We start from the raw sequence: 21,413 nt of genomic DNA, 5'->3' as shown, positions 1-21,413 counted from the left end.
GATTTATGGCATTTAGGGCATAGACGAACGGAATTCACTCAAGTAGACTCTGAGTAAATAGTGGGATAGGATAACCAATCAAACAAAATATTGACATCAATTTTTATTTATTTATATACCTAGGTATCTTTCACATTTACACGAATTTTGAACCTACAGTGCGACAAGGCTCTTTTGGCACTTGAATGACATTGACAGGGGGGCGCTGTTGGAGAACAAAGGCTTTAGAATATTCCTTGAATATTCAAACAACGTGGTAGACTATGGCCAAAACCCTTCTCACTCTGAGAGGAGACCCGTGCTCTGTAGTGGGCCAGTGATGGGTTGATCATGATGATGATGATGATTCAAACAACAACAAAGGGGACACTTGACGGCGTTAGTTCTGATTTTCACCACGCGCCAAGATAGCCTTGTCGCACTGTACACAATATGTCACGACTCATGATGAAATTCACAACATTTTAAAGTCAGTTTATCCTAATTCTTGCTAGATTTCAAGATTTAAATAATTTACTGTCAAACCTCATAAAATTAAAAACAGAACTAAATAAAAATAATTTCCTTAATTTTTTTTTAACAAGCAACTTCAAAGTTTTGAATGTTTTGAAACAATTTAACTTTTTGTCGATAGGTACAAATAAATATTTTCAGTTAATTTTGTATTAATACATAATAGTTTGATATTATTTAAAGATACTTCTCTCTATATACACTTCATTTCACTAATACTAACTAATAATAATAATTATCTTTGCAGTTTTTGAAACTTAATACTTTTAAAAATAAAAGCAATTTTTTGTACATCCGCTTATATTTATTTATTGTTAGTATCCAATTTCTTTAGAGGTAAACTGTATCGATGTACAGAGTTATGGTAGAAACACATTTGCTACTGCAAACCACATGGTGAACTATTACTATACTCTAATTTTATAGTTTTAAGTTTTCACTTTTGTCGGTTCTGTTGTAATAAACAAAATAAAGTCGAAGCTATATTACTTTGTTAATTAAATGGGACGTATCTTTTTTTAAAGGTTACATTTTATCCAAGATTTGGGCGATCACACAAATATCATCAATAATAACCGATAACACCCATTTCTTAGTTACAAAGTGTTGGGGTATTGACATGTGTTTCTAGCATTATTTATATATTCATAACAGTACTTCATTAGGTGGGTCAAAAGTTCAAAACGAGTAAACCACTACTTAACAGTCCTTTCCAGTATTTTAGTATCTGAAACAACAAAAAAATACTTACTATAAGTTATATAAAGGTCAAGTACAGCGCGAGCGAAGCAAGCACGTGATTTAATAAATTTGAATATTATTTTAAATTCAATTTTCAATTGTTTGGGCGTGATGAGTTTGCCACCAAAACGGTCCTTTACGTTCCTTATCCACCAGCTACCCGCTAGCGGGTTGGAAGACATCCTATACTGCGTACAGTGGCGTGCACAGGTTTTAAACCAAGGTAGGCATTAGTTAGGTAGGAACCTGTTTAATGGCAGGTCATAATGAAAAATATGCATTGAGCTATTACAACTGGGGTAAGCAGTGCATTTATGCCTCTATGACCTGCACGCCACTGACTGCGTACCAGTACGAGGTCTACCCAATCGGCCATCGCCGGTTCCGCACAAATCCTTTGAGCTGTCTGTCACTTTGTTCCACGAATTTCCTCGTACGATTTTATCCCTGAGACAACAGTAACAGACTAGGTTAACATATTTACCTGGCACCCTAATGAGGGTTTTGCCGGGGCTAGGGCGGCGGCGCCAGGGGCACTAACAAAGGTTCGCGTGGGCGTCGCGCGCGGCGGGAGGGACGCGCGGCGCGAACGGGAGCGCGTAGCCGCGGGCGACCCGGCCCGCGCCGGCCGCGGCCCTCCATGGCCGATGATGTCTCTAGCGGCTCTAGCGGCCCGTCCGAGTCCAGTAGCGCTGCGCCTATACAGATAAAAACTAGTACATTACTGTCCAGGCCGGAAACAAAGCAATTACGGCCGAGTAATATAAGGACGAGTCGAAGCAGTGTACTTCCCAACTGATTTTAAACTAGCAAGGCCGTTAGTTGCTATTTAGGCAGAGGCGTATAGTCATTTTATCTCAAGTAAACAATAAACAAAGCGAAAAAGTTATATTGCCATTTGTAGGTACAGTTAGACAACGATAGTAGATAGATTTAACACTTTTGCCAAGGAAAATCACTCTAACAGCCGCACTCAGAGTCGCTTAATCGTTACTTAAGGAATTCCTTATCCATACTAACTAATGCCTTAAGTAACGATTAAGAGACTTTGAATGCGGCTGTAAAGGAACTAAGTTTTCATTTTTATTAAACAACTTGAAATTGTGCTTGAGAAAACGTCCATATTAATTTTCATTCGCGCCAATTCGACTGCGAGCTATATTCTATTTTTAAACCTAAAAATAAAGCGGTTGTATTTTGTTAAATCAACCCTAGAAAAAGTTTTCAATTCAATATTTTTAAAAAGAAAAGTGTTTTAATAAAATGAATTCCAGTTTTAGATTACCTGCGCGCGCGGCCACGGCAGCGGCGGACGCGGAGGCGGGCGGCTGATCTGTCGGCGGCGCGTCGTGGCGACGACCCATCGCGTGTCGGGAGCCGCGCGGCCGACCGCGTCGCGCGCCGCGAGCCGACCTGCTGTTGGCCCAACTCGATCTCACGGGCGGAGAGTACGCTGTTGACATTTTGCACTATAATTTGGAGACTATTTTGGATAATAGGATTCTAGTTTTTTTTTTATTTATAGACTCAACTCTAAACTTGGCTGCAATCAGACCTGCTGGCAAGTAATAATGCAGTCAAAGATGGAGCGCGCTTGCCTAGAAGATGATTATTAAAAATGTACGGGAAGACTGATGTCGGAAAGGCGTTCCATATGAGGGTATGTTAGTTAGTTAGTAGCAAGTTTAAATAATAACTAAATTGACGTTTACACATTTTCAGTGTGAGATATCTGATGAGCGTAACCTCTAGCGGGACCGCCAGATACAGCAGCACTTTTCTGACTGAAATTGAAATAGCATCCTTAGGGTATACGATGTGTTTCCCTAGGTGGATGCTACCTTTATGCATTAGAGCGGGGCAATGGCAGTAGACTAAGCTTCAGGGCACAGACATCTGCAGACTATGCCAGGAGTCGGTCTGTCTGTCCGAAGCACATAGTCTGAATGCATACTTATTACTTACGCAAGTGTGGTTGCGGTGAGGAGTCGATATGCAACTGGTCGCTATCGTCGTCCACTTGCAAGGGACTGCCGGGCTCCGAAGCTGACTCGCGAGCTCGCTTTGGTTCTATTACTGCCGCCTGCTTAAAATTCAGAACTTGAATGAATGAATGAATGAAATATGCTTTATTGTCCACAAGAAAGGCAATAAAGAACACAAATAGAAGTAGAAATTATTATACATTAAAAAGGATCGATAAGAAAGTAACATCACTACGTCCGCCATACGGTCCGTAAGAATAGAATAGAATAGAATAGAATAGAATAGAATGTTTTTTTATTCATGTAAACTTTTTAAAAGTGCTTATGAATATTCAGGTTTAATTTACCACTGGTTCGGAATGCCGTTCCTACCGAGAAGAACCAGCAAGAAACTCGGCGGTTGCTCTTTCTAAGTGCAAGGAAGCGCGCAATATGCACTACTCCGTTCCCACGTTTTATGACTCCGCGTGCCAGGAGGAATCAGACAAGGTATAGCACCTACTCGTATAGTTTTTGCAATTCACGAAGGCGAGTGAACTTTACTTGTGGTTACGTCGTATACACGGACATTGTTTAAGTGCGCGTGCACGTCGGACCAGTCGCAGACCAGATCAGTCGCGAGCAAGCGCTCGCAAACGCACACATTTACTGTATACTTTACTTATACCGATACGACTTATAAGCATGAGCCACTCGCCTTCATGAAATGCAAGAAGTATAGCATGCAGGCTTGCCTCTGCCCACGGAGAGAAATTAGTATAGGGCTCTTTCTGTTACGTAATTCTATACAAATAACAGAGACAAAACTCGGTGGGCGTTAAGCATTCTGAGTCGCCAACCAATCGTAAACGAATCTATGTTTTCGAATTGAATTTGAAATGTTTTTGAAAACATTTTCGAATTGAATTTCGAACGTTTTTGAAAACATGTTTGTGATTGGTTGGCCACTCAAAATGGTTACTGAGTTTTTTGTCTCTGTCATTTGTATGGGATTACATAACAGAGAGAGCCCTATACTAACTTCTTTCCGTGGATAGTATACAGTGCGACAAGGCTTTCTTGGCGCGTGGCGAAAATCGGAACTAACGTTGCCGCCAAGTGTCCCCTTTGTTCTTGTTTGAATATTCTAAGCCTTTGTTCTCCAACCTGTCAATGTCATTCAAGTGCCAAGAGAGCCTTGTCGCACTCTACTTAGTAAGCCATTTAGGGATGTTTTACAGGCCACCTCCAATGGACGTATAAAAGCCGGTTTTATAAAGTCTTTTAAATGTAATGGTCAATGTGTCACAAAGTGTTTTTCGTGTAAAGAACATAATATTTTCCTGAACGACAAAACAACAACATAAAATCCACAGATATGTCCAGATTTGCAACTAGCGTGGCCCCCTCAGTCCCTCTCGCTCAAGCAGATTTTCTTACTTGTGAAATGTCATTCCTTCTACACTTCACGTTGTTTGCCAAATACTCACGTACAATTACATTTTGACAAACAAAAAAAGTGGCCACGGTGATAAGGACAAAACATAATCATTTTGTCACGTTCTAACAAGAGCTTAAATGCATTTAGCTATCTCGCTCTAACAGCAAGTGTCACAATAGGGCTACTTCTAACAGTCCTTATTCTGAGAATAAATCACTAACAAGAATCTCTTACCGATGGTAGAATTCCTAATTTTCTTTTGCGTTCTCTTTCTTCCATAATCTTCTTTTCTTCTGATTTCTGACGATCTAAAACATTATTTCATTATTACAGTGAGAGGCACAAAACCAATATGTGTAAGCAATAGGGCATTTTACCCTTTTTTGAAAGGTGTCTTTTGATCCTAAGGTAAGGATAAACGATTTTTTTTTTATTAATTACAAAAATAAAAATTTTACTCGATTGATTTTCACCTCCTTTTTGGAAGTCTGGAATATTTGTAGAACAGATTAAAAAAGTGAAATCTTTAAAATGAATTATAAATTAACAGTTTTCGATTGCTTATTGCTGATACTATACTTTTTGATTTTGTTTATACATTTTTAGATTTTTCTCACTATGGATAAAATACCCCACTAATAAGATATAATAATTTGAAATGTATCTTTTTGTGCACTAGTGTAAAATGAATATATTTAAAAGGTAAAAGGAAGATTTCTCACATTTCAGCTCAATCTCTTCGTCGTCCAAAAGAAGCGATACCACTTCCTTGGGCTTCAACGTATCTGGTTTAAAGTTGCCACCACTTATAACCATCCTTTGAATCTGGAAAAAGTGACCTCTAAATACATTTATTAAAAAAAAATTGAATGACAACTAGGTACTCATAGGTTTGTGAAATAGGGGTTTGAAATTTGTGTAGTCCACGCGGACGAAGTCGCGAGCATAAGCTAGTTTTATATAAACTAAGTAATAAATAATTAAGTTACCTCACTCTTCTCTCTAGCCCTCTGCATGATACGCTCTTCAATAGTCCCTTTACAGATTAGCCTATAAACGGTGACCTGTTTGGTTTGTCCCAAGCGATGTGCGCGGTCCATAGCCTGTTGGTCCACTGTTGGGTTCCAATCGGAGTCGTAGAATATCACCTGTGTAAAACAACCTTTCACTATCGAACTGCACTTAAGTGTAGCAAGTAACAATAAATTACAGTGAAACGAAAAAGACAGAAAAAAAGACATTCATTTCATAGTACCGACCTACCAAAGTCTCCGACCGCCATGTTGGAGGAAAAAAGGCAGGAACACATTAAAAAACCTTTCACTATATTCAGTGCATAGGGGAAGTACTTAATTGAATATCACAATAATTCAATTCACGATCTATGAAAAATAAAAATCAGCGGGTTCGTTGAAAAATGTTAGTGCCAGCAACAGTGTCTAAAAATATCTAAAGATTCGTCGCATCAATATTTTTGTCCGGATAGATTCTCGTAAGGACAGATTCTCAAAAAGACAGATTTTCAACAAAGGCTACCATTTACGTAACAATTCTCGGGTTTCGGTTTCGGTTGAGCAAGCGAGCCGTAGCTTAGTGGTCAGAGCGTCGGGCGCGATCCCAGGAGACGCGGGTTCGATTCCTGCCGGTCCGCAATTTTTTATATGTATTTAAAATTATTTAGAAATTTCCTTGAAGTGCAGGTAAAACACTATAAAAATCATAAAATTCTCGGGTTGATTAGTTCGATTAGTCTTAATTAGTTTGATATAATTTCATTTGAAGGAGCTTCTATAGGCTAAAATGAACAAAAGAATGGAAAACAGACAATACACTCACAGTGTCAGCCGCTGTAAGATTGATTCCAAGACCTCCCGCGCGCGTAGACAGTAGGAACACAAAAATGTCTGCCCGAGCCTGGTGACAAAATAAGTCTTTTATGCAGGTTGTAACCAAAACGAAGACAGGTGATAGTACTGATGATTACTAAAAAAAAAAACGCGAAAAAATTTATTAAAAGTCCTGTATTTTTTTTAAACTTCACAATATATTGCAAATAAAACACCTGATTGTCGCTAGAGGTCAACAAACTGCGTAAATAGGCCATTCGGAGTCAATACCGCGTCGCAGGTGGGGCATTGGCCCGAGTTTTGCACGCAATACATTGCGGGTTTGGAAAATACTAAATCACTAAAACTACATGATAAGCCCAACGTTTTTAGGCATTGGATTGTTTTTAGGTGGTATAATAACAACGCTAAGATTTCGCTAGCGTTCTGGTTACACTCTACATTACTATCAGTCCCGCAAATTGGTAATGCGCGTGGCCGCCATTTTAATGACGTCAGCACTAGACTGAAGTTTCAAGTCGATGTTAATGAGACATGGTTCCAGCGCAATTGCATTTTGCAAGACTTATACAAGGAATATCAAGACAAGCAATGAAGCTACTCTAGCATAGGTACGTACCTGGAAATCAGCAACCATGTCCCGCCGAGCGGATATTTTGCTGGATCCGTCTAACCTCATGTACTTGTGTTTGCGATGCCACATGTATTCCTGATGGAATAAAAACAACTTCATAATACAAAAAAAACCATCATAATACAAAATAAACATCAGAGATAATTGCAAAACCAATGAGGGTTTTCAGAAATGGCAGAACGAGGTGACAACACTGAGACGGTAGGTCTGAGCACCAAATCAGGCATCAAAGTCAGTTATTTTTTTAATAAAAAAATGGCGAGCAAACGAGCAGGCAGGTCACCTGATGTTAAGTGATTACCGCCGCCTATGAAAGTTTGCAGCAAAAGAGGAACTGCCGATGCGTGGCCGGCCTTTTAGGAGTCCGCCCCTTGAATAACCTTGCGTTACGTAATTACGTTTGCGTACCTCTAATAAGTCAATCATCTTGGTCATCTGGCTGTATATGAGCACGCGGTGGCCGCGCTCCTTCAGTCTTTTCAGTAGAGAGTCTAATACTGTCAGTTTACCCGCGTCGCTAACCAGCTGGTTTTTATCTGGTAAAAAAACAATGAATTAAGATCTGTAGGCATTGATTTTCTAAACATTACTTAGGCTAGAAATCAAGTTTCGGTCACAGATTAAAAGATTTACTCGTAGGCGTCTAAAATTTAACAAACACCGAAATATATGATACGGGGGTTTTTGAAAACTTTTTAAGTTTTTAAGTGCCCCTTGCTTACTCTATCTATCTTATATTATAAACAGGAGTAAAAATTGTAAGTTTGTTTGTAGAGGGTAATCTCTGGAACTAATAACCTGATTTTGAAAATTCTTTCACCAGCAGAAAGCTACATTATTCAAGAGTAACATATATTTTATTTCAACAAAATAAAATCCCTACGAAAATTGTAATAAGCTATCGCTAGTCGTCTATATTGACGGAATTCTGTCTGTGAATGAGACAAGACAGCGCAGTGTACGATACCTGGCACTTGCAGCGAGGCCCAGCCTTGCGGCGGACGCGCGGCGGCGACGAGGCGCGCGAGAGTGTGTGCGCCCTCTGCGTTCTCGCCGTGTTGATGCCTCACTATACTGTGCGCGAAGCTGCGCGACACCGCGAAAGGCACCAACGCGAAAGATTGAACCTGCATAAAACGAAAATCATCATCATCATCAACTGATAGACGTCCACTTCTGGACACAAGTCTCTTGTAGGGACTTTCACACGTTACGGTCTTGCATTGTACCGGTTGAATCGAGCGGCTCCGTGCCATTCGTTTGATATCATCTGACAACCTAGTGGAGGGTTTTCCAACGCTGCGCTTTCCGGTGCAAAGTCGCCCTTCTTGCATTTTTATACCCTAACGTTTTTTTCGAACTTTGTGGCCTGCCTTTTCAGCTTCGCAAGTCATTTAGCTATGTTGGTTACTCTACTTCTCCTATGGATCTCCTCATTTCTGATTTGATCATACAGAGAAACTCCAATCTCCTTCGCCCGTGAGTGACTTTAAGCTTTCTTATATGGAATAGACTTTTGGTCTTCAAGCACTGAGGAATTTTGGAGGAGAAGACATCTCGAAGCTACCCGAACGCTACCCAGTCGAAATGGATTCAGCGGGTAACCTCGTTCTCGGAATTGGGCCTACCTCAGGTAGGTATTGTGTCCCAGGTATAAAATATACGTACATACTCGTCTACAATTATTTCTAACAGTAGTGAGCAGGCGATGGGTTGATGATGATGATGATGATGATGATGATGATGATGATGATGATGATGATGATGATGATGATGATGATGATGATGATGATGATGATGATGATGATGATGATGATGATGATGATGATGATGATGATGATGAATCAATCAATCAATTACCTTTTGTTGTGCAGTACACAGGAAGGCGGGTAAGGGCGTGGGCACATCGTAGTACACCCGCGGCGCTCGTTCAATATGAGGAAACTCGGGAGTCTCCACCGGTTGAGGCTCCACCGCGATCACTCCGCCCTCTTCAGTCTTTATTTCGCTTAGCATTTCAGTCTAAAAAGAGTTAGAGTAAGCTTTAAAACTTAAAGATGTGTTTCAAAAATCGAAATTTTTAAACATATTAAAAAAATGTATTACTGATTTTCGAACGTATCATATAGACAGGTAAGCCATTCCCCTTTCAGGTTAGCCCGCTTCCATCTTAGACTGCATTATAGAATAGAATAGAATATATTTTTAATCAAGTAAAGTTCCACATATTGCTTACCACCAGGTGAGATTGAAGTCAAGGGTTAAATTGAATCTGAATAATAAAAACCGGCCAAGTGAGTGGCGGGCCACGCGCAGTGTAGGGTTCCGTAGTCACAACTTAGCCATGATAGTTTTCCTTTAAAATTGATTATATATATTACTGCTGTGAATTTTTCACGTTCCTGCATATTACCTTGGATTTAATATTTATTATTTATACCCATGCCAAATTACAGATTTCTAGCATTGAGATGAGATTAACCGAGAACGGACGGACGGACATGCCGAAACTATAAGGGTTCCTTGTTTACTACGGAACCCTAAAAAAGCATATAAAACGAACTAAAAATTGTAGGAGCACATTTCTAATGATATTTTTTTCAACTGGCTTTACGGTTCTGGGTTCTAGCCATTTTTAGCCTACATTTTTATGAGTTTTGAAGATACCATAGATTACCTGTCCATCAATAGTTTTCAAGTTTCGAGTTCTCAAGGCGCGATGCTCTACAGTCTCTGGCATGTAATGCAATATATGTTCTGTGTGGCTGTAGAATGGACCACCTGAATAATAATAAATAATTTGGTTAATGGAGAGATTGCAAAAAAAAAGTTGATAACCCTTTCGGACATGTGCATAATTTATTGGTGGAATGCGTTTGCTGCGCGATTGCGGTAGAATGACAGCTACAATGTCACGATCGCAATCACCTCTGATTGGTTGACGCTCGCTCACTATTGGCAATTTTGGCCACGCGCCAATAGAGCCTTGTCGCACTGTACGTATGGTCTTACCTTCAATCCAAAGAGGATCTGTAAAAAGCAACTCCTTCCATAATAGACAATCATGTTTCCTCTTCCTCAACACATCGCCATCGGGACATATCAGCAGCAAATGTTTCCTATTCACTCTATCATAGTCTGTCTCACTGTCGCACATGTCATTGTCTATCTCCTGTTTCACGTCACTGTTGGATAAGGATAGCCACCACTGTTGTCTATGGCGGAGTTTCTCGTATTTTTCTAATGTCTGCTCTATATGTAGCATTCTAAAAAAATATTTTTGTAAATTAAAAATTCATGCTCACACTAAACTAGCGAAAAAATCAACCAAGTGCGAGTCGGGCTCGCACACAAAAGGTTCCGTACCATCGTACAAAAAATAACGGGTTTTTAATTTTTATTATCATGGCGATTATTAGACATATTATGCTGTATCTATTATCAGAATATATCGTGACGCTATGTACATCGAATGGCTCTGATATTTTAAAAAAAAAGCGGTAAATTTCAGATTTTTTACTTAGCAACCACGCATATAAGGGGACAGCGTGACACTTCACAAGATGGCGGCGTTAGTTCCGATTTTGGCCACGCGCCAAAAGAGCCTTGTCGCACGTACTTAAAATAATTGTAGAAACCTAAAAAAAGGCTTACATGAACTGGGACAGCTTAGTCAGAACCATTTTAGAGGAATATAAAAATATACAACTATTAAAATTATTGTGAAATCATGCTGATATTGTGATTTTTGCCACGCGCCAAAAGAGCCTTGTCGCACTGTAACCTTAGTAAATTTGTTGTCAATAGTTGTCAATTTATCATGTGTTCATGTGTGTGTATCTTTAACTTAAAAGTTGTTCCCATGCGTTTTGGCCAAAATCCATATGATATTGGCCTAACAGAAATAGGAATGAAAAATACTTACGCACACATCCACCCACACACCATAACTCTATACAACTCGATAGGCGATAGATCCATGAACCTTGTAAATGCAAAACAACTATTTTTACATCCACCATCACTTAAACTTCTATGTACATTATCTGGTCTCAAAACACATAGTTTATTATACAAAATGTGACGCTTTGAAGGAATCTTTCGAACTAAAATGCCGTCCTCAGCGATTATCTTTGGTAAATGGTAGTCGTCTATTTGCATTGCGAAGGGGGAGCGTACGTCTCGCCTTTCGAATAGTTCTGGATGGTTGCATACCTGGAAGAATGTTATAAATTATAATGCATTTGAGCGCTACCATATTTGCTCTGCTGCTCGATTGCGGTAGAATGACAGCTACAATGTCACGATCACAATCACCTCTGATTGGTTGGCGCCCGCTCACTATTGGCTACAAGGCATTGTTGCAACAAAAATCGCACAAATTCAGCCAATCACGACAATTGAGATTGTAATAATGATTGATACAGGTAGGTTTTACGAAATCGACCTACCGTATCAACTGTCGTGTCAAAGTACGGTTTTTATCCTTAGATTAAGGACTAGAGTGAACTAGAGTAAGGGAACTATCGGCTTGATCCTGAATCGACGATATGTCAACAAATATTGAGCTATGGTAACGTAAAATCAAAGAAAAATGGGGCTACTTTAGGGCCACCTGCGCCAAATGAAGTAACATTTGACGCCTGCCAGTGACGTCGAAGCCTCGACGTTTTATTAGAAGTTCCCTAACTGTCGTGAACTGTGGTAAAATCGTACTTTTAACATGACAGTTGACTCATAGAACAAATATGGCGAGTGCATTCTCAAAATTTATGCACTATATCTACAATAATTATTAAGAAAAAGAAACTGGTGAGTGTAGAGGAATGAAATTTCGCAAGGAGTTCCTTTGTGGGTAAGAAAAGAGAAGATTTTTGAAAATTGATTCCCTAATTTATAAATTTATTAAATAATGTCACAAAATCCTTACCTTCCTAAATTGCATAACTAAATTCATGAGGTTTGAGGTGAAATTTTTATCTACATTGTGACCAGATTCGGCACCAACCGTGTAGTGTAATAACTCCTCTATTTTTATTTTCTTCTTTAGTGCTGAAAAGTTGATTTAAAAATAAATACAATTTATTGACACACAAGTCTTTGGTGAAACCTTTATGGCAGTTAGACTAATCATTTTAGCGTTTAAACTATCGTGAGTGATTTCCATTATACACGTCTCACACCCGGCTTTCCCCGGATACTAATTTAATAAAAACTCATAGAAGCATAAATTTTTCCAACCTATATACAAAAGTTTCTGTCTAATAGTCAGCGGACAATGGACCATAATCTCAATCTTGTCGGACAGTTCATTCTCTACATCCTTTTTGATTCTTCGCAGCATGAATGGTTTGAGGATCATGTGCAACCGTGATAGATGTTCTGTAACAAAATAAAATAATAACTGTAACACATTATTTGATATTATGTTTACAATTACATTTTCTTCAACATATTGTACAGTATGACAAGCCTCTTTTGGCACTTAAATGACATTGACAGGGGTCAAGGGGGCGTAGTTGTGGAACAAAGGCTGCCAGCAAATAAAATCTCCTCAATTTTACGGAATATATTGAAAATATTAATGTCCATAATCAAGTAAGTTTTATCTTATTTTAACTGAATAAGAAATTGGGAAAGCTGTCCCTGTTTCCAAATCGAAAAAGAATAATAAAAACGATTCATAGGCATGAACTTGCAACCTATAATGATTACCTGCTCAAATACTATATTTACATAGCGCTTAACATAGCTATAAGAAGCAGACACATTTATGCTGTACTAGCTGATGCCTGCGACTTCATACGCGTGGATTTAGGTTTTTGAAAATCCTGTGGGAACTCTTCAATTTTCCGGAATGAAAAGTAGCCTATGTAAGCCCCGGGATGCAAACTATCTCTGTACCAAATTTCGTCAAAATCGCTTGAATGGTTGAGCCGTGAAAAGCTACAAGACAGACATACAGACACACTTTCGCATTTATAATATTAGTATGGATATATTATCAGGATATATTATCGTGATTTTATGTATATGGAACGGCTCTAATATTTAACAAAAACAGTGAATTTTAGATTTTTTACTTAGCCACACCGCACAGCGTGACACTTCACAAGATGGCGGCGTTAGTTCCGATTTTGGCCACGCGCCAAAAGAGCCTTGTCGCACTGTACTTCAACATTTTTTTTTCCCTTTAACCCAATAAATATACTTACTCTCATCAATGGTAGTTTTGTTTTCGGCATGGCTTTCAATATCTTTGGAGAACCACTCGTTAAATTCGTCATGTGAATCAAACAGTGTGGGCATTATGAAATGCAACAACGCCCATAACTCAGCCATACTATTTTGTATAGGTGTTCCTAAAAAAATACCATCAAAGAAAAATCTGATGATGCAAACTACATCTAAATTGGGTATTTGACTCCAATTTTTTTATTACTTTATTATAAACTAGAATAAAAATAATGACGTAAACTGAAAAAACTAATTAAATCGGTCAAATAACAAAAAAGTTATAAGCATTTAAATATTTCTGATAAGACAGATAACGATACAGCATTTTGAGGTCACACGTACTAATGCTATAGTAGCTTCGTGCGGTTTCATACAAATTTTCGTTTTGCGAGAAAGGGATAGAAGATCCTCCCACTCCAAAATTAAAATGCCTGTAACTTTGTAAATATTTGTTGGATTTTAATATTTTTTTCAGCGTACGTCATTATTTTTATCCTAGTTTATAATAAATTAATAATATTTATCAAATTCAAAAGTAGGAAGATACTCAATTGTTTAAGTCGATATGGGATTGAAGTTGTACTCAATTTTGTATTTTTACATAAACATTGGATTACCTGTTTTCATTACCTGATAGCAACAGCCGATTTCTGCAACTGAATCCTAGCAGTAGCTTCCACCTCATACTAGCTGAACTCTTGATCGCCTGAGCTTCATCCAGTATCATATACTGCCACGAAACACGGTTGAGGTACTTGAGATCTGATACTACGATCTGGTAGGAAGTTACGACTACATGGAACGCCGCTTGCTGTGTGTGTAGGTCCTTACGCTCCCAGAATTGTCGCAGGATTTTACGCTCGCTTGGACTACCCCAGTATGGTACCTGTTTAAAATGGCACTTCATTCATTCATTTATTTAAATCGTTTGAATGTTACGTATTGATGATCTTAGATTAGTTTACATGCTAAGAACAGTCTACCCTATCAGGCATATCTACGGTATTATTATTAAGCGGGTAAATACAGTCTTAGGTAACACGAACGTAAGGTTCACACGAACATATTGTAACGGTCGCATCGCATTGATCCTCCGAACAAGCAATCAAACATTCTTAACCTTTATTGTGTACCCTAACTAAAACTAATGTTGTAAGTTTACTATTATACATACTAGCACTACATGATGCTCGCGATTTCATCCGCGTGGATTTTTAGTTTTTTTGAAAATTCCCGTGGGAACTCTTTCATTTTCCGGAACAAAACAAAGCCTATAGATAGAGCCAGCGCGTGCCAGACCGTCCTTATTTTATAAAAGCTGAAAGTTTATCTGCGTATTATCCCCAACACTGGGAACGTTTGTTTGGATCATGGTGGCTTTGGGAGATAACAGGTAATAAAAGTGTAAAAAATCTTACGTCGAAGTATAAAGTCTAATTTATTATATTTTCTTCGGAGTAGTATGAGAAATCAAGTCATGCATTGCCAGACACTTAGTGTCGTGGGAACCCCCGCCAGACGCCCGTCTGTTGAAGTCGTCCGTTCGGGTTGAAGGGTTTCAACGTTAATAATTTATTAAACTGGCTTTCAAGGAAAGACGCGAAGTATAATTTTAGATACACTGGTGAAGAGAGTAGAGTGAGACAAAACAATGTTTCAGTTTAATAACATAGTTTATCTTAAATAAATTATGAAAACGTGGTTATTCCTAAGCTTACCACTTTAAAATCGGGCACGAATCGTTGCATCTCCTGTTGCCAGTTGTGTAAGGTAGACGCTGGTGACACGACCAGGAAAGGCCCCCAAACGCCCAACCTTTCTGCTACGTGACACAGAAATGCTATGCACTGGACTGTCTTGCCTAGACCCATTTCATCTGCTAGGATACCGCTGATTCCCTGTCAGGCCAAAAACTTCTTTTGATTTGGTTTTCAAACATGCATCTTCATGTTTACCGGAAGGACTATAATTTACATTAATTCCTTCAACAACTAGCATAATATGGAAGGCCAGTTCGTAGGCATATTCACGACAGCCAGTAAAAATCATAAAAAGTTTCATCTCTAAAGAATTGCAAAGAATGTCAAGGAATTTTGAAGCTTGCCAAAAAATTGCCTAGGTCTCTAGGCTCTGTGACCTTTTAACATCAAACCCCTTTCCCCTTCAAGAACGCATTATCAACTGCCTGCTGTCCCTTTCCTTCTGTCCGTGAAAAGGACAAGGCTTAAGTAAAAACTTCGACCTAAAATACCAACACAAAGATAGCAGGCTGGTCGTACTCTCCCCTGCGCTCCCCTCTGTCGGTGCCATCAGACGCATCAAAGGCTTGAGCACACATTCTCCTCACTTTTGATGCTATCCTGGTACTTTTGAATCGAAGTCGATACCGAGATTTTAATATACACTGTCAACATGTTTGAACTGAAAATGCTTTATTACCTGATCGTAAAGATTCGCGAGCCAATTCATCCCCTTGAGTTGGTACCCCTTAAGCGTGCCACGGAAGATAGCAGGCTGGTCGTAGTCTCCCCTGCGGTCCCCTATATCTGTGCCATCGGACGCATCTAAGGCTTGAGTGCGTGCTCACAATTTTATGCTATCTTGGTACTTTTGAATCACTGTCATCGATACCGAGAGGTGAGTCTTGGTTTTTCTACACAATATTGTTTTGGCTGAAAATGCTTTCTTACCTGATCGTAAAGATTCGCGAGCCAATTCATCCCCTTGAGTTGGTATCCCTTAAGCGTGCCACGGAAGATAGCAGGCTGGTCGTAGTCTCCCCTGCGCTCCCCTCTGTCGGTGCCATCGGACGCGTCTAAGGCTTGAGTGCGTGCTCTTTCCGCTTGAAATGCTTCAAGTGCATTCTTTGAGGCTCGGGCTTTCATTGCTTCACTAAGGGAAATCACACTAATATTATAAAAGCGAAAGCGTGTATTTATGTGTGTGTGTGAAGGTATGTATGTTTATTACTTTTTCACGCGGAGACTTTGAACGGATTTGCCTGAAACTTGGAATGGAGATATATTATATCTTGGATTAACACATAGGCTACTTTTACCCCGTAATCCATGGATCCCGAGGGATTTTCCAAATATATAGCCTCTCGGGCGTATAAGTCATCGCGTGCATCATCTAGTCAATATCAATATCAATAATTTTTATTTGCTCAAGTAGGGTAGGAAATCAACAACTTAAATAAAAGTTAACAATGCTTTGTCCCTATTCACTAAGCTAGTTTCAAATTAGAGCTACCATAAGTGGCATGGATCATTTTTTCTGCTATTCTTCGAGCATAATATAGTCAACAAAGTTTTTTACAACAAATCATTTAATTTCATTCCTCACCTATCATAGTTATCGATAGCCGCCAGCCTAGGGTCGCGATCCTCGTCCAATTGCCGGAGTATCATATCAGCGTCGTCGCTGTCGCAATCCTCGCCAGAATTCAGCTTCTTTTGCATGAAGTGAGCGTACAGCTCCGTTTGCGTTATGAGGAAGTTTAGCTTGCGGCGTTGCCGTTTAGCTTCCATTAGTTCTACATCCATCTGCAAAAGATTAACATTTCAAACCTCCTGACAACAACCGATGTCATCATCAGAAATGGATTCGGATCGATAATCCAAGCTAGACAAACAGATTTTTATAATTTGGTTAGTGTTGTACCCACATTTGTAGACAAAAAAAAATATTTCAGAGTTGCCTGTAACAGATCGCTTTAGCAATAAGGTCCCTTTGCACCCTTTCATATAGTTTCTTCTGTATCTTGTATTGTTTTTCTGTATAATATACCTATGTGTGTGCAATAAAAAATAGTTAACGCAGTATGTCATCTTTTGTACTTTCATATTAAAATGGGTTTTTACTCTTTAAAAGTAGATTGTCAACTTGTAACGTGTCGCTACTATAATGTCACTACAATACCCAGCATACAACTTGAGCATTGACGGGATTGGCTGGCGAATGGTGGGTGCAAGCGATTGCTTGATGAGTCGGCGCGGGTGCACGCGATTGGTTGACACGTTGACTTTCGCTTCCTGGATTCACCTACTTTTTTCCACTATACTGCTTCCGGTCCAAGTTGTTTGCCGGACATTATACTAGTCGCCGAGACAGTTAAAAATACCTATATATCGAGGATTTCGTCATCAGCAGTGAAAGGACCGTGGTCTAAACGGACTAAATGCACACTACGGCTGCGATAGCCAGTGGGATGCAGGTTCAATCCTTGCCGGTTCCGCAAAATTTTAGACACTTATAGATATTCAAAACGAGCAATCGTTTTCTACACACAAACTAACGAGATTCGACTCCTCTTTGTCTAACTAAGCAAGCATTCCGCGGAGTGAATAAGATGAAGCGAATTTGGATATTGCGGTTTCTTGGATGATAGAAGAAAATTTTAAAGAAGAAATGTGAAGACATAGAAACAGAACTAACTACATAGGCAAGTAATCTAATCTAGATACAGATCAAATTTAGGTTGTTACCTACCTCTGTTGCGTATTTCGTTCGTTTATAAAACTAAACCTATGGCCTATCAAACGAAACTTAAGGCAGACCGCTCCTGAAATCGATTTTTAAAACGGATTTTGAAATTAAATATAATAGCCGTTTGCTTAAAAATCACAAATCACCCATGCATGCATCTATTTTTAAATCCCAGAGACCATAATGACAACTAGAAATGTCAAACTTAAAAATATGGCAGAAGAAGTGGCAATGGGCAGGGCACATAGTTTGGAAAACCGATACACGTTGGGGGTCCCAAGGTGCTGGAATGGGGACCTCGCATCGGAAGGCACAGCGTTGGAAGACCCCCACTAGGTGGACGGACGACATCAAACGAGTCGTAGGGAGCCGCTGGATACAGGCAGCACAAGACTGTGGCGTGTGGAAGTCCTACAAGAGACCTATGTCATGCAGTGGACGTCTATCGGTTGTTGATGATGATGATTAAAATAATTTAAACCAGTCTTTAATGAGGGCGTCTGAGAGATATCTCGTAAGCAAATGACTGTGCAACCTACCAGTCGCGGCTTACGTCCCACAGTATTACGCTAAAGGCGTCGTCCTAATACTACGCAAATACGCGATCATCGCCAGTTCGCGCGAATTTTACTCGTACGAACGCGCACGGCGCAATCAAACATACAGTGGCCCTACCGCGGTTGTTTGACAGCTACAATGTCACGATCGCAATCATCTCTGATTGGTTAATCCTCGCTCACTATTGGCCACAATGCATTGTTGCAACAAGAATCGCACAAATTCAGCCAATCAGAACAATTGAGATTGTAATAATGATTGATGCAGGTTTTAGACAATCGCCCCGCTGGTCTCGAATAGGTGTTCTAATGCGCGATGATCGCGTATTCGCGTTGTACAGTTCTTTTTTTGGCAGTCGTGAAAAGGACAATATTCTCAAGTCTACGCGGATATACCTTTCTCTGTTCCTCAGCCTCCCGTTCCATACGTCGTCTTGTTTCTCGCTCTGCGCGGTCGTACCTGCGCCAGTAGGCTTGCATCTCTCGACTCAGCCTTTTGCATCGCCATACCGTTTCTTTCATGTTCTTTTGTGACTACGGGCAAAATATGAGGTCCACTGAATTAACATGTAGGCAAGACTCTTCCCGTGGCTAAAGAGAATGAATGAAATATGCTTAAAGCTCAAACTACTGGACGGATCGGGCTGAAATTTTGCATGCAGATAGCTATTATGACATAGGCATCCGCTAAGAAAGGATTTTTGAAAATTCAACCCCTAAGGGAGTGAAATAGGGGTTCGAAATTTGTGTAGCCCAGGCGGACGAAGTCGCGAGCATAAGCTAGTTATTTCATACATTTCGTATCGTGCACATCGCACCAGAGCGGCGCTGCAAAGCGCATCACTGCGCGTCGCGGCATACAAACCGTTCACTATGTCTCCTGCCGACTGACGTCATGTTGGCACCATTGCTTGGTTGCTTTATTCCTTAGAACCTAGAGTTTATTATTGTGTGATTTGCAATGGTGCCAACATAACGTAAGAGGGTCAACTTATAGTGAACGGTCTGTAGAGGATATTTTGAAGCGACGTGCTGCGCAGCGCTGCTGTAATGCAGCCCGGGCTTTATTGTACACCAAAAGAGAAATGCAATCCTATTATTTTATACTATATATAGCTCAATTACCACTCACTCACTCACTCACTGACTCATTGACATAATTGTTCTCCTAGAAAGAGATAGAAAATGATATAATAATGTATGGGAGATATGTTCAGAAGTGGGATTCGAGTAGGGAAAAATTATGACATTTCAGAAAAACAAGATGGCGGCCGACCTGACTTTTGTAACTTTTTTGTTTTCCAACCGATTTTGTTACAACTTGCAACTATTGAAGATATTAGTAAACATGTTTTAGAAAAAGTGTAAAAAATTGGAAAAACAAGATGGCGGCCGAGATTTTCAAAAAATTTCCTCCTGTAAAATTTTGTATGAAACTTTTTTTTTTCAATCACGGTTTCATATAGAAGACAAAGATTCCTTTAGGGCAACATATGGAGGGAGCTGATGATTGAGGATTTCGGAGACGGGTGAAGGGCACGCTCAAGGTATTGAAGATAGGTGGGAGGTGCTCGACCAAATGTCATTCGAAACCTCATCCAATTGCCAAAAATTTGAAAAAAAATTTAAAATTCCGAAAAAAAGATGGCCGCCATACAAATTTCATCGGCGTCCATCTCGGAGGGTACGAAAGATGGAAGAGTGGTTTCTTGGCAAAAGATGATCAGGATTCAAAGGTCTATTCGATGACTTGAAAAAAAATTCAAAATGGCGGAATTTTTTTTTTCATAGAAAATGTATGACTTTTTTAAAATTGTTCAAAGGGCCATTATAGACCTCGAGAGCTGCTTTAGCAGCTCGAGCAGCGAGCAAAATACTAGTTATTATACTATATATAGCTCAATTACCACTCACTCACTGATTGACATAATTGTTCTCCTAGAAAGAGATAGAAAATGATATAATAATGTATGGGAGATATGTTCAGAAGTGGGATTCGACTAGGGAAAAATTATGACATTTCAGAAAAACAAGATGGCGGCCGACCTGACTTTTGTAACTTTTTTGTTTTCCAACCGATTTTGTTACAACTTGCAACAATTGAAGATGTTAGTAAACGATTTTTAGAAAAAGTGAAAAAAATTGGAAAAACAAGATGGCGGCCGAGATTTTCAAAAAATTTCCTCCTGTAAAATTTTGTATGAAACTTTTTTTTTTCACTTGTGGTTTCATATAGAAGACAATGATTCCTTAAGGGCAACATATGGAGGGAGCTGATGATTGAGGATTTCGGAGGCGGGTGAAGGGCACGCTCAAGGTATTGAAGATAGGTGGGAGGTGCTCGACCAAATGTCATTCGAAACGTCATCCAATTGCCAAAAATTTGAAAAAAAATTCAAAATTCCGAAAAAAAGATGGCCGCCATACAAATTTCGTCGGCGTCCATCTCAGAGGGTATGAAAGATGGAAGAGTGGTTTCTTGGCAAGAGATTATCAGGATCCGATGATCTACTCGATGGATGGAAAAAAAATTCAAAATGGCGGATTTTTTTTTTTTCATACAAAATTTTTTATTATTCAAAATGGCGATTATAGACCTCGAGAGCTGCTTTAGCAGCTCGAGCAGCGAGCAAAATACTAGTTTTATTTATACTATATATAGCTCAATTACCACTCACTCACTGATTGACATAATTGTTCTCCTAGAAAGAGATAGAAAATGATATAATAATGTATGGGAGATATGTTCAGAAGTGGGATTCGAGTAGGGAAAAATTATGACATTTCAGAAAAACAAGATGGCGGCCGACCTGACTTTTGTAACTTTTTTGTTTTCCAACCGATTTTGTTTAAACTTGCAGTTATTTTAGATGTTTTCAAACGATTTTTAGAAAAAGTGAAAAAAATTGGAAAAACAAGATGGCGGCCGAGATATTCAAAAAATTTCCTCCTGTAAAATTTTGTATGAAACTTTTTTTTTTCACTTATGGA

The 21,413-nt window shown here is 39.3% G+C and overlaps 1 protein-coding gene across 2 annotated transcripts; it reads right to left on the bottom strand.

Annotated features, from left to right (window-relative positions):
• Positions 1 to 768: 768 nt before the first annotated feature.
• On the bottom strand, positions 769 to 18,952 carry Ino80 (chromatin-remodeling ATPase INO80). Of its 2 annotated transcripts, none has more exons than XM_069505875.1 (23): positions 18,819 to 18,952; positions 16,723 to 16,922; positions 16,068 to 16,269; positions 15,096 to 15,275; positions 14,008 to 14,263; positions 13,356 to 13,502; positions 12,382 to 12,522; positions 12,071 to 12,192; positions 11,066 to 11,355; positions 10,153 to 10,406; positions 9,818 to 9,921; positions 9,001 to 9,162; positions 8,108 to 8,267; positions 7,549 to 7,676; positions 7,126 to 7,215; positions 6,496 to 6,573; positions 5,649 to 5,807; positions 5,382 to 5,484; positions 4,894 to 4,967; positions 3,220 to 3,340; positions 2,540 to 2,707; positions 1,739 to 1,952; positions 769 to 1,240 (listed from the first exon to the last, which is right to left on the bottom strand). In XM_069505875.1, the coding sequence occupies exons 1-22, from the start codon at positions 18,942 to 18,944 to the stop codon at positions 1,768 to 1,770; spliced, it is 3,450 nt and encodes a 1,149-aa protein (XP_069361976.1). In that variant the 5' UTR covers positions 18,945 to 18,952; the 3' UTR covers positions 769 to 1,240; positions 1,739 to 1,767. The 2 variants fall into 2 exon arrangements, with proteins under 2 accessions (XP_069361976.1, XP_034836206.2); XM_034980315.2 differs by having other exon boundaries at positions 3,220 to 3,337.
• Between the last annotated feature and the right edge of the window lie 2,461 nt (positions 18,953 to 21,413).

The sequence above is a fragment of the Maniola hyperantus genome, chromosome 21 (genome assembly GCF_902806685.2).
Source record: "Maniola hyperantus chromosome 21, iAphHyp1.2, whole genome shotgun sequence".
Classification (NCBI taxonomy): domain Eukaryota; kingdom Metazoa; phylum Arthropoda; class Insecta; order Lepidoptera; family Nymphalidae; genus Maniola; species Maniola hyperantus.
Note: the sequence above shows the minus strand (reverse complement) of the source record. Positions and strands in the feature narration are given on the sequence as shown.